At 35.8% G+C, this 13,503-nt stretch overlaps 3 protein-coding genes, 2 non-coding genes and 1 pseudogene across 7 annotated transcripts; 3 read left to right on the forward strand and 3 right to left on the reverse strand.

Moving 5' to 3' along the window:
- The window catches only part of LOC18039860, a 4,886-nt pseudogene extending 1,398 nt beyond the window's left edge, over positions 1-3,488 (forward strand).
- Positions 3,489-3,726: 238 nt separating this feature from the next.
- LOC18039961 (universal stress protein A-like protein) lies at positions 3,727-5,142 on the reverse strand. Its single transcript, XM_006429915.2, has 4 exons — positions 4,863-5,142; positions 4,245-4,348; positions 4,031-4,149; positions 3,727-3,817 (listed from the first exon to the last, which is right to left on the reverse strand). The coding sequence occupies exons 1-4, from the start codon at positions 5,140-5,142 to the stop codon at positions 3,727-3,729; spliced, it is 594 nt and encodes a 197-aa protein (XP_006429978.1).
- Positions 4,709-4,782, forward strand: TRNAN-GUU. Its single transcript has one exon. It is a non-coding gene; the product is annotated as a tRNA-Asn (tRNA).
- Positions 5,143-6,204: 1,062 nt separating the features above from the next.
- LOC18038980 (universal stress protein A-like protein) lies at positions 6,205-7,775 on the reverse strand. 3 transcript variants are annotated; one of them, XM_024182331.1, is made up of 3 exons: positions 7,503-7,775; positions 6,781-6,899; positions 6,205-6,409 (listed from the first exon to the last, which is right to left on the reverse strand). In XM_024182331.1, exons 1-3 carry the CDS (start codon positions 7,533-7,535, stop codon positions 6,292-6,294), a joined length of 270 nt encoding a protein of 89 aa, XP_024038099.1. In that variant the 5' UTR covers positions 7,536-7,775; the 3' UTR covers positions 6,205-6,291. The 3 variants fall into 3 exon arrangements, with proteins under 3 accessions (XP_024038099.1, XP_024038097.1, XP_024038098.1); XM_024182329.1 differs by lacking the exon at positions 6,781-6,899 and adding an exon at positions 7,309-7,412; XM_024182330.1 differs by lacking the exon at positions 6,205-6,409 and having other exon boundaries at positions 6,727-6,899.
- Positions 7,776-10,695: 2,920 nt separating this feature from the next.
- On the reverse strand, positions 10,696-12,250 carry LOC18038488 (universal stress protein A-like protein). Its single transcript, XM_006429917.2, has 4 exons — positions 11,980-12,250; positions 11,546-11,649; positions 11,093-11,211; positions 10,696-10,795 (listed from the first exon to the last, which is right to left on the reverse strand). Exons 1-4 carry the CDS (start codon positions 12,248-12,250, stop codon positions 10,696-10,698), a joined length of 594 nt encoding a protein of 197 aa, XP_006429980.1.
- TRNAN-GUU lies at positions 11,817-11,890 on the forward strand. The gene has a single exon. It is a non-coding gene; the product is annotated as a tRNA-Asn (tRNA).
- Positions 12,251-13,503: the final 1,253 nt, after the last annotated feature.

The raw sequence follows: 13,503 nt of genomic DNA on the forward strand, positions 1-13,503 counted from the left end.
TTGATGGAATCAACTTTCTGGGAATATCCCGGAAAGTTTAGGATATGTTCAGACTCTTGAGGTTCTGTGAGTATAATTCTCCTCATATTCAACATTTTTTTTTCAAATTAATCCCTTTCCATTTGACTAGCCATCTTGAAAATTTCCATTTTACTGGAAACTTTGTTAATCTGCAACAGCCGGCTTGATAGAAATGCTTTGACAGGCAAAGTCCCAACAAATCTCAATAACCTCACAAATGTCAATGAATTGTGAGTGTTTGTTTTTTAAGCAAATGAGGCAATGCTTTTGTTACTATAGAAGTTGGTGAATTATGAAATTTCTTCTACATGAAACAATGTTTCTCTTTCAGGAATTTAGCTCACAATGATCTTAAAGGCCCTTTTCCAGATTTAAGTCAAATGAACTCCCTTAGTTATGTGTGAGTTTCATAATATTGAAGCTACTATTTCCAGTTAATTCCCCAGAAAGTATTGCTTGTTCCATAAGAGAAAAATCTGATCAATGATTTATCATATCATAGGGATCTTAGCAACAATTCATTTGACCCAACAGAAGCTCCACTTTGGTTCTCAACTTTACCATCAGTCACCACATTGTAAGTCTTCTGTCAGTCACAGAATACAGTTATGAAAAATCCCCTGGACTATTTCCAAATCAAATCTCACTCTGGAGCTCCACAGGATTTGTGAATTTGGATCTCTCCAAGGCCGTGTTCCAGATAAACTCTTCAGCTATTCACAAATACAACAAGTGTAAGTTTCTAGTAAAGTATAACCCTGTGAAGAAGAATGGTATAATTCTCAATTTTCATTCTTGTAAATCCGTTGCAGGAAACTGAGGAACAATGCTTTCAATAACACATTGGACATGGGAAATGCTGTTGGTCCACTGTTGCAACTCGTTGATTTGCAGAACAATCAAATTTCTGCAATAACACTGGGTTCAGGAATCAAAAACTATACGTTAATGTGAGACTACTCATCAGCCTCAATTCTCATTGTAAATGATACTCTACCGTCTCTTTTCCATTATTCTTACTTATCAAGTGATGTTATGCATTTCAGACTTGTTGGAAATCCGGTATGCACGGCAACTCTGGCAAATACTAATTACTGCCAGCTTCAACAGCCGACCACAAAGGCCTATTCCACAAGCTTGGCTAATTGTGGAGGCAAATCATGTCCTCCTGAGCAGAAGCTGAGCCCTCAGAGTTGCGAATGCGCCTATCCATATGAAGGAACAATGTATTTCAGAGGACCATCCTTCAGAGAATTGTCCAATGTCACAGTGTTTCACTCGCTGGAAATGAGTCTGTGGGTGAAATTAGGCCTCACACCTGGATCAGTTTTTCTTCAGAATCCTTTCTTCAATATCGACGACTACCTACAGATTCAGGTTGCACTCTTTCCATCTGGTGAAAAATCTTTTAACAGGTCAGAAGTTCAAAAGATAGGATTTGAACTGAGTAATCAAACCTACAAGCCTCCTAAGGAGTTTGGTCCCTATTATTTCATTGCTTCTCCTTATGCTTTCCAAGGTAACTTAAGTCTGTTTCTTTATAACAGTCAACAAAATAACATCGAGAATGGTGATCTGACAAGAGAATATACAAATATGTTTTAGTTCCGCAGGGAGGTAATTCTATCAGCCCAGGAGTAGCTGCTGGAATAGCATGTGGAGGAGCCGTTCTAGTTTTAGGACTGGTAGGATTAGGGTTGTATGCTATTCGGCAAAAGAAAAGAGCTGAAAGAGCGATTGGATTGAGCAAACCATTTGGTAACAAATATTTTCGACAATTGTCCGTTATATTGACCGAGTAAATTGAGTTGCAAATATTAACATACTGTAGCTGCCAACATGAGATCATACCGTTTGAATTCTCTGTTTTTGCAGCATCCTGGGCACCGAGTGGCAAAGACAGTGGTGGTGCTCCTCAATTAAAGGGAGCAAGATGGTTCTCATACGATGAACTTAAAAAGTGCTCGAATAATTTCTCAGAAAGTAATGAGATAGGCTCTGGCGGCTACGGCAAGGTAAATGCTCTTCTTGTTTAAATATTTGTGAAATTTCGCTAACCTGCTGTTCGCTCATCTTTTTCTGTTTTATGCAGGTCTACAGAGGAATGCTTTCTGATGGACAAGTTGTGGCAATCAAAAGAGCTCAGCAAGGATCAATGCAAGGGGGGCTGGAGTTCAAGACAGAGATTGAATTGCTTTCGCGTGTTCATCATAAGAATCTCGTCGGTCTTGTGGGATTTTGTTTTGAACAAGGAGAACAGATGCTGGTTTATGAATTTATGGCAAATGGAACACTCAGGGAGAGCCTATCTGGTAATTTTATCCTCAGTCTTGCTGTTTGCTTAAACATAAGTTTCGACTTGTCATCATATGGCAGCAAGTTTATTCGCATAAATATGTTTTGCAGGGAGATCTGGCATTCATCTTGATTGGAAAAGGAGACTAAGAATTGCTCTTGGCTCAGCTAGAGGATTAGCTTACCTACATGAGCTTGCAAATCCTCCTATTATCCACAGAGATGTTAAGTCCACCAACATTCTGTTGGATGAGAACTTAACAGCTAAGGTTGCAGATTTTGGCCTGTCTAAACTTGTATCAGACAGTTCAAAAGGTCATGTTTCAACTCAAGTCAAAGGCACAATGGTGAGTACACTCAATCCACATCTCTTATTTACTCTGTACAGACTTTGTAATAGTTGGTTCAACTGGCAAGCTCTCTTGCTATACACAATACTTTTCGGTTTAATTCATTTGCAAGAGTATGTTTGGTTGCAGGGTTATCTAGATCCTGAATATTACATGACTCAACAACTAACTGAGAAGAGCGACGTGTATAGTTTTGGAGTGGTTATGCTTGAACTTATAACGGCTAAGCAGCCGATTGAGAAGGGAAAGTACGTTGTCCGCGAAGTAAGAACGGCTATGAACAGGGACGACGAAGAGCATTATGGCTTGACGGAGATGATGGATCCAACCATCAGAAACACCGTCCTGCTAGGATTCAGAAGGTATCTGGAATTGGCATTACAATGTGTTGAAGAATCGGCCACGGACCGGCCAACAATGAGTGAGGTGGTTAAGGCCATTGAAACCCTTTTGCAAAATGATGGGATGAACACAAACTCCACTTCAGCATCTTCATCTGCTACAGATTTTGGTTCTTCAAAAGGTGTCGTTAGACAAATCTATGGTGATGCATTGCCTAATAATAAGAAGGATATCAATGACACTAATGCCTTTGATTACAGTGGGGGATACACACTTTCTGCTAAAGTTGAACCCAAGTAGAGGAAAGCACTTTCTCTTTTTTCTTCAAGTTTTAAGTTTTTAGATAACTTGTGTGTATTACAAGGGACATGTTGTATGCTTAGTGTGCTTGTCTGCTGAGAGCAAAAAATTATTTTGCTATGAGATAATTAAAAATCCTCTGAAAGAATCCAGTTTGCAGTAAGACAAAGACGAGTTTTTCAAGTGACTGACCTCATCCACAGGAGAAAAAATAAAATGGTATCCAAAGTTTTTATAACTTGAAAAGCATGAAAAGTTTCCATGTAACCATTCGAAATTACAGAAAATGACCATTCGAAATTACAGAAAATGAAACTTACAGAGAGTTATATACTGCACAAACAAACAAAACCACATTCTTCAGATCACAAACTTTCACTATGCCACAGTCCTTGTAGTTCTGCTACTTGTAGTTCTGCTACTCATGCTGTTCCTTGGGTGGCTTTACAATAATGATCGGGCATACAGCATGATGCGCACAGTAATCACTTACACTCCCCAAGAATGCCCTGATAATTATGAACATATACATAAGCAATCAATCAAAGGAATCTATTGCAAGCAAATAGATGATTTGCAGTCCATAATACTTAAAAATATTTCAGTAAGATGACTTGAACAGTAATCTAGATTCTTTGCCTTACGCCAATAGATGTTTAAATGTGTGTGCAATCAGTCTGGTGTCCACAACGATGTGATTCTTTAAGTATATTGGTTGTCACCTTTTAATCTTGCCGAGGCCGCGGCTTCCGACAACAAGGAGATCAATGTGCATTTGCTCAGCAGACTGACAAATCATGTCCTTTGGATCCCCTTCAAGAACCAGACTCTCTGCTTTCACCTACATAAGGTTACATGTTTTAGAATTAGAACCGAGGAAGTATGGTCTAAAAATTCGATGCACGGAAGGCATATAATACACTTTTAGCCAATCACCATCTTATCTTTACACATCTGCAATGCCCGGGAAAGTAACGCCGCTGAATTTTCTTCTTGGGATTTCCTCACAGATTCTACCATCGAAGATGTTGCATAAAATGCTATCAAATCAAAACCGCTTTAGAGATCTAATGCAAATTTTATGATTTGAACTAGCAAACACATACTGAAAGCTATAGCATACTAACAAATTTTGATCTCATGTGATGCAGACATTCATTTACCATTTAATGCACATTTCAAAAATGTGGGTTTGAGGACTGGACAACACTGTCTAACTATGGTGATTAGTGCACTGTCTACCACTCATCCATTCCGGAGAACTGTTAATAAAACCAAATGATTTTCATGGAATTAAAGAACATTTTGGAGCATGTTACAAGTTAATTAAGCAAATCGGTGTAGCCAATAGCCAACGATTCTATCATACAAAAAAAAACATTAAAGAATTACTCGAACTCGCTGGAGTAGCTCAGTTGGTTAGAGCGTGTGGCTGTTAACCACAAGGTCGTAGGTTCAAGGCCTTCTTCTAGCGATTAATATTCTAGTTATTTATCTATTTATTTTTTGTTTGGTAGTTACACTACCTGAACTGGTACTTGGGGGTTACACTACCTGAACTGGTACTTAAGGCTGGCAAAACGAAGCGCTGAAATGGCTGCTGAACATGAACGATTGTTAGGATACCGCCGCCGCCGCCAGCTTCCGGCGTAAAGCCGACGATACCATAAAGATTGTCAAGAGCCCATTTGAGTGCATTGACACTCTCTGCACTTTCATCAATAGCCACCATCACCTTCATCTTCTTCTTGCCGTCTGTCATTTTTGTCTCCTCTTCTTCTTTTGATTGCAGCATTGCTGACCCTGAACCACCTGGAACTGTTTCTTTCTCCATTACCCAATTCTTTTACACCTCCCTCTCGGACAACAATGTCAATGTCACAACATACAGTAGTGAGCCTATTTGCTCTTTATATAAATTGAACGATGATTGGGTTTTTGTCATTTTCGAAAAAATTAGGGAGCTGAAAATGAGGTGTCATTACGTGGAAGTTTATGAGAGGAAATGTGGCATGAGCCCAACAAATGGCATCCATGCAATTGAAGAGTTACAATTCCAGCATGCAAAATTTTATATTTTTATTAAATAGATCTACAGCGTAGTTGGTGCCCGTTGTTGGCGACTCTAACTTTGGTAACGTAAAATAAAATTACATTCGCCTAATTCATAGCCTAAAATTAGCTCGTACTTTGAAATTACCCATGCTTACATTGATAATATGTTCTCTATAACTTTTTCTCCGCTCAAAATTATTTTCTTAAACGCTAATCATTTTTCAACCAATGTGTATGTTCTTCTCAACTCATTTTTCCTCTCTTTACGTTATAGGAGATATTCGCCACTTTTTTTTTTTTGGTATATTAAGTTGTCTAGTATTCAAAAATTTTATTGACCTCAATTAATTCAAATTCGAGTTGGGCATGACCATTAAGGTGATAAATCTCTCCCAACAAGCATTCTTAAATTTCAAATTGAAGAACTTGATTAACTTAAAACAGCTCCATACCAGCTGATTTACGTACTTGTTAATATATTAGCATCCCATAAATAAAAGTTATTTTTTTATTAGAAGTTCTTAGATTTCAGAAATAATGTCCATAATTTTTAAAATGTTAATCGCATTATATACATACATAGGTCGTGTTTAGATGCGGATTCATACTTAAATATCAGATTAATTAGCTTATAACTTCTGTTGCTATAGCGTTACTTGCTTATTTAGCATTCCTTTAATGGTCTAGTTAGGTTATGAAATCAGACTTCAAGTCTACATAAGTAGAGGTACACCCTGTTATAACAATTTCATAAGTCTTGAATAAAACTTTCGTTTATTCTATAACCAAACCATTGTATTACACAATTAATTAAGGGAGCTTAATGAACTGTACACTCTTACGCTCATACGCACACATTATTTTACACACACATTTCCCACTTCACAAAAATAAAGAGATAGCTTCTTACGTTCTTGATACTTTTTCGCTATGCCACACGGTCCTTAAAATTCTTGTGCTTATGGTGCTCCTTTGGTGGCTTGACAATGAGGATCGGACATACAGCATGATGCGCGCAGTAGTCGCTTACGCTGCCCAAAAATGCCCTGCCAGTAATAAATCGGATTAAAACTCTGTCATGATTTGATCTCCTTTTGAGTAAAAATATATATGGGTCATTGATAGTTAATAAATAAAGAAAAATCAAACTTTAAATCTTACTCATATATTATCACTTAAAGACACATGACACGAGATTTTTAAAAACTCATAAGAATTCAGATCAAGAGAGGATCTTAACCCAATAAATTAATAGTAGCAATTAATAATTAGATAATCAACAACCCGAACTTTTATAGACAAATAATAGTAAGATTAATTACTCTTGGCGACGGCCAAAATTAATCAGTTTGATGCTCACAATATATTGTATAACACTTAGGTATTTTAATTAATTGTCAGCACATGTTTACATCACCTCTTAACCTTGCCGAGGCCACGGCTTCCAACAACAAGGAGATCAATGTGCATTTGTTCTACAGCCTGACAAATCACATCCCTTGCATCCCCATCAAGAATCAGTGTTTGTGCATTCACCTGCACCATGCATGCATGCAAGTTTTACAATTTAATTTGTACACCACTGATATCTAAGGACTGAAAGGAAAACAATTCTACCATCTCTTGTAAAGTCCTAGTAGCTGATATGTGCTGCGTGAATAAGTAGATTAATCCTACTTATTGTATAGATTGTAGAAAGGTTTCTTAAATTCTGCTTAGAGCGGGTAAACTTTTTTATTTTTTTGGTCGATGGGAAAGTGTGTTTTTTTAATGCACTAAAAGTATATATACAAAAATTAAAATATGATACGAATTTTTACAATGTTATAAACTGTTATTTTTCACTATTTACAATGCTGCAAACTCAAAAATCAATTTCCAATGTTGGAAATTCGTACCAATTTTAATGGGGATTAAAAAATTTTCGGATTTAGGTAGCGACTACCATGTTTTCTTTGCACACTTGTAGTGCTCGGGAGAGTAGAGCTGCAGAACTTTGTTCTTCGGCTTTCTTGACATTTTCCACCAAAGTAGACGTTGCATAAAACGCTGTCAATTAATTAATTATCGGCTTTCATCTCCGCCAATTATGAATAAAAGGATTCCATATCGACAAGCATAATTTAATTATTTGCTAACCTGCACCAGCGGGGATAAAAGGCTGCTGAGCATGAACAATTGTCAGGACGTTGCTGCCACTGCCGGCTTCCGGCGTAATGTCGGTGATGACATAAAGATTATCAAGAGCCCATTTAAGTGCATAAAAACTCTCTGCACTTTCATCAATAGCCACCATCACCTTCATCTTCTTCTTGTTTTTCCTGATCATCGTCACCTCTTCCTCTTTTGCTTGCAGCACTGCTGACCCTGAACCTGCAATTGTATCTTTCTCCATATATACCCAATTCTTTTAATTCTCTCTCTCTCTCTCTCTCTCTCTCTCGATCAGACAACATGAACCGTCTCAACATAGAGTAGTAAGCAAGTAAGTAACCAATTACTTTTTATAGAAATAAAAACGTGATGGCTTTTGTCTTTCTCTGTAAAAGGAGATGAAAATGAGGTGTTACGTGTAAGTAATTATGTGGGCAATATGGAGATTTAATTTAGCTGGTCCACGTGGCATCCGAGCAAACGGAAGTTCCAATTGCAGCATGCAAAATTTTGTTTCATTAAGTAACAAGATTTGCATGCATCCCAAATCTTTTGTTCTTTCCCCCCACAAATGATATATACTGGTATACTTATCCCATTTGTACTATATAGATCCATAAGTCGTATTACATAATCGGCAGATCAGCCTAGGTAAGAGATAATCCATTTTGCTTAATTGGTCACGGATTCAAGAGAGAATACATTTTGCTCAATTTATCACGGATTCAAGTGTAGAGGATACATTTAATTAAGGATAAATATTTATTCAATTCCTATATTTTAAAAAATATCTCAAGATATCTATTTTGATATTTTCACCCTTATTTTTTCTTTACCGTTACAATAATAATACCCTCACTATTATCTTAAAGAGTATTAATTAATTTATCCATAAAATGTTAATTAGCAATTGATTAATAATTATCAATCTAATATCCTTACGCCGGTTTTTCTGATAATCAATTATAAATAAATTAATAACAACCAATTTAAAGCCACATTTAACACTTTATAAGGACAAAAACATTCTTGCAAGGGTGTTATATAAAAGCAAAGAAAATAAAGGTAAAAATATCACATATTTAATAATAGGGGTGTCTTGAGATATTTTTTAAAATATAAAAACTAAATGAGCATTTAACTCAAAATATAAGACTAAACAAATATCTATCTTTTAATTAATCTGGGATGGAATTGGGAATGATTAAGGTGCAATATAATTGGATTAAAAAATGTACAAAGACATCCATACCATACATAACATAAAGATCCGTTGAATGAAATTGAATGGCTAAGATTTTGTTTTAATTAATTCTTATTTAAAGAGACATCTAAGGTCACATGATTGTTGTAATGTTTTCCCCTCACATCTCTCTCTACATTCACGCCCATCTCCAGCAAATTGTAAAACAAAAAACAAAAAAAAACAAAAGCACATGCTGGAGAAACGAAATCGACAATAATGTTTGTTCTAATTAATTTCATTCTTTTCGTCTCTTCTCTTTCTGTGTTGACGTTGATCTCCAACAAATTGAAAATTTAAAAAAAAAGTCTGAATAAAGATGGTTAGGAACATGGGTGCGGGAGGCTAAGGGACAATGATGATGATTACGGGGTCTAGGCTATATAGTATCAAACAACTTTTGTTCGATCGAGGAGTAGAGATAGAAATGAGCTAATAGTTTTGTTTCATAGTATTTTGTTTTGGGTGAGATGTACATCGAAAGGGATTGACGTGTTCAATGGAAAAAGCGATCAGAAAAGTGTAAGAAAAGCTGAGAAGTTAGGATGTTGGAGATTGCCCTCCAAGTGCTTGACGAAACGGCTGAACGAAATTGGCTGTAGATGTTGAGAAGATTTGTTGGAGGGCAAATGCACAATTTTCAAATTTTTGAGTAGTTAGTGTATGGAAAATGCATTTGGAGAAGTTAATGGGAATTATCGCTCATTTTACACTTTTCTGATCGCTTTTTCCATCGTACACGTCAATCTCTTTTGATGTACATTTGCCCCAAAACAAAATACTACGAAACAAAACTATTAGCTCATATCTATCTCTACTCCTTGATCGAACAAAAGTTGTTTGATACTATATAGCCTAGACCCCGTAATCATCATCATCGTCCCTCAGCCTCTTGCACCCATGTTTCCTAACCATCTTTATTCAGACATTTTTTAAAATTTCAATTTGCTGGAGATCAACGTCAATATAGAAAGAGAAGAGACGAAAAGAATGAAATTAATTAGAACAAACATTATTGTCGATTTCATTTCTCCAGCGTGTGCTTTTTGTTTTTTTTGTTTTTTACAATTTGCTGGAGATGGGCGTGAATGTAGAGAGAGATGTGAGGGAAAAAATTTACAATAATCACGTGACCTTAGATGTCTCTTTAAATAAGAACTAATTAAAACAAAGTCTCAAGTCATTTAATTTCATTAATAACACATGTCAGCGGATCTTTAAAAATTTAGGAGGACTAGGAAAGAAAGAGCCTAGGAGAGGATATGGATCCTTGTATCAAATAGTTTCTCAATTAATTCCAATTCTTTTATTTTTATTTGTATTTTTATTTTTGACAAACTCAATTAATTCCTATTAGAATGACTGGAATGCTCTTTAGTCTCAACCAACTTTCACTTTCCTTTCATACTGTGAGGCGGTTAAAACTCAACATTAAGGGGTAGATTGGTCATTGAACTATTATTGCGACAACTGGTCGAAGTTCCTAGAGCGTTGGCTTTTAGCAGCATCGCCATGGATCCACAGTGATCGTTTGTTGAGAGCTAAAAAATACTTTGCTATGCGATAATTATTGATCACACAGAAATCATCTAGTTAGTTTGCTTTTTACAACTCTAAAATATATAAAGATCACTCAGTAAATTGAGTGTCTTCTTTATTTTCTTTTAATTTTCTATTTATATTTATCTTAATTACATGAGGAAGAATAAAACTTAAAAGTTGATGGAAAATCACCCAACAGAAGATTATCCAAAAACAAGAAAAGTCTCAAAAATAGAACCATGTAAATCGATCCAAATCACCCATTATTACAGAAAATAGAGACACATTTATCTGCTGCATGCACAAACAAAGACAATAAATTCTTCTGATATTACAAACTTTTTATTCTTCTTATATCACAAACTTTGTCTCTATATCATAGTCCTTACGGAGCTACTGCTTAGTATGGTGCTGCTTTGGCGGTGGCTTGACGATGATGATCGGACACTGGACATGATGTGCACAGTAGTCACTTACGCTACCCAATAATGCCCTGCCAAGTGTCGATTACAGTAAATAATCAACAAGCCAGAAAATTTATACACAAATTACAATGACCAAAATGTCGGATGAAATACTCAAAAGTGTGTATGATGCTCACATGTCACAACTGAGATTATCAGGTAAAGCTCAGATTCTCAGGTATTCATATTAACACCTTGTTTTTTTAAATTAACTATAACCGTATGGTGTTGACGTGAAACATCACAAAATTGACATTTAGAACTCTCATACCCAAGAATTTCTACGGCATTACATATATGTGTATATTTATATAAATAATTGTCACCTTTTAATCTTGCCGAGGCCACGGCTTCCTACAACAAGGAGGTCCATATGCATTTGTTCTGCAGCCTGACATATCATGTCCTTTGGATCCCCAGTAAGAACCAGTGTTTCTGCTTTCACCTGCACCACACAAGTTATCAGTAATAGTACACTGCCCACATATAAATACCAAATTTAATGAAATTTAATTTAATTAATTTTGTTTGCTGGTTGCATAATGTTACGGTACAGCTAGCTCACATAGTCATCACACACACTGACACACACACACGCACACGCACACGCACACATGCAGCCTGAGTAAGTTCATTAATGCTACTAATCGTATCCGAAGGGTTTCTTAATTAAATTCTGCTCAGTGCTAAATTTTTTTTAATTTATAAGTGAGAGTGTCTCTAATCACAAAAAGTTTATTGCTAGTTAAAGTAGACATGTACTGTAATTTGTAAGTTACATTCTTATCCTTGCATATTTGCAGTGCTCGCGAGAGAAGGGCTGCAGAATTCTCCTCTTGAGCTTTCCTGATAGATTGCTCCACCGAAGATGTTGCATAAAATGCTGTCAAAAATTTAATTTAGTCTTCATTTCACAGCCAAAATATCAAAATCATTCACTTCTGCATGCAATGCAACCAACAGTTGGTTCGAAGTAACGCCTATACTCACTTTAAAGTTTTGTATTGCTGAACAAACAATAAATAAAAGTTAGATGAGTTTGATCAAGGGGCTGGAGTAGCTCAGTTGGTTAGAGCGTGTGGCTGTTAACCACAAGGTCGAAGGTTCAAGCCCTTCCTCTAGCGGGGTTTTAAGTTTCATTTTACCATTAGCACATCCAAAAATATTTTCCACAATATTACAAAGTAAAAAAAATTCTTGGTAAACAGATCACCTGCACCGCCAGGTCCGGCAGGGAAGACAAAGTGCTGAAAGGGCTGCTGAACATGAACAAGTGTGACCGTGCCGGCGCCGCGGTCGCTGGTTCCCGGCGTTACGGCTCCTGTGATACCAAAAAGATTATCAAGTGCCCATTTGAGTGCATAGAAACTCTCTCCACTTTCGTCAAGCGCCACCATCACCTTCATCTCATTCTTCCCCATCATCTCCTCCTCTTCTTCTTTTGTTCGCTGCATCGCTAATCCTGCACCCTCCACCGCCTCCATCGCCAAATTCAATTGCTATCACTATCAGTATACCTCACGTATTTGAATATAAATTCGATTACAATTTTACAAATTTTCTTTTATACATTGAACATGATATTTATTTATTTATTTATTTATAATAATTATATATGGTGTTTTTGTTAAGAAATTCTTGTTTTGTTGTGAGGAAAAGTTTAAGAGTGAAGGTGGTACGTGGAAGTACGGTAACAGATCATGAAACTTCAGCCGGGACATATGGCGTCCATGCAAATGAAATCTTCCAATTGCAGCATGCAAAAGGCATCTACCATACTAATAATTATTCATTTAACATTTACCGAAATCTCTTATATAAAGTGATGGTGCAGTCTGAATCTTTATGCTATTTTTAGAAAAATTAACTCCATAATATGTCCAAAGGAGGACTAAAAATTTTTATTCACATGGATTTGTAGTAAAATTTTATTCTAAAAAGTGTTAAATTCAGATTTAAATTTCGCACTGAGCTGAATTTAAAAATATGTAATTAGTAGATATTAGATGAAGATATATTGCTATAACGTACACATGGAAACCAATCAATTAGAATGATACAATGTAAAACCAAAAAGTAAAAGGAAGGATAAGTCAAAAATTAACCCAAAAAAAAGTGATTAATCCTTTAAAAAAGTTCTGAATGATAATATATGGGCCTTCTTGACGGCCCAGGGGTGTATATTCCAGTCCATTAGATAATCCGACAATCCGTTGTCGTTTGATAGGCATTTACATTTTACAGTTATGATGCATGTGGTTAGTTATGTATATATCCGTAAAACTTCAATCATCAAATATGTAATTCCTTTAAACCAAAAAAAAAAAAAAATTCATTTTCAGTTTAGAGAAATTTGCCCATTTTACCTTACAAAAAATACTTGCCAAATAAAAGCATTATTCAATCAATGACTCTGAAATATTTAATCAAACTTTTGCACATGGAGAGAATGTAACAACGAACTATAGCTTTTCAATTTTCACTCATCCGAAAGCATTTCAACAAAAAAAAAAAAAATTATGTATGCAATAAAAATTCCTTGATCACTAGAGGATAAATTAAGATAAAAATGAATCTATAAAACGTTTTAATCAAGCAAAGGCGTGTTATAACAAAAAAAAATATAATTTACAGGTCACAAGAAAAAAAAGGAACGAAAAAAGGTAAAACGCAGAAACCAGTAGTCATCCTGTACTAGGAAAGCAAGGGACAGTGTGTCACCGACCTCAATCAGTCA

This window comes from Citrus clementina, unplaced genomic scaffold (assembly GCF_000493195.1).
Source record: "Citrus clementina cultivar Clemenules unplaced genomic scaffold, Citrus_clementina_v1.0 scaffold_6, whole genome shotgun sequence".
NCBI lineage: Eukaryota > Viridiplantae > Streptophyta > Magnoliopsida > Sapindales > Rutaceae > Citrus > Citrus x clementina.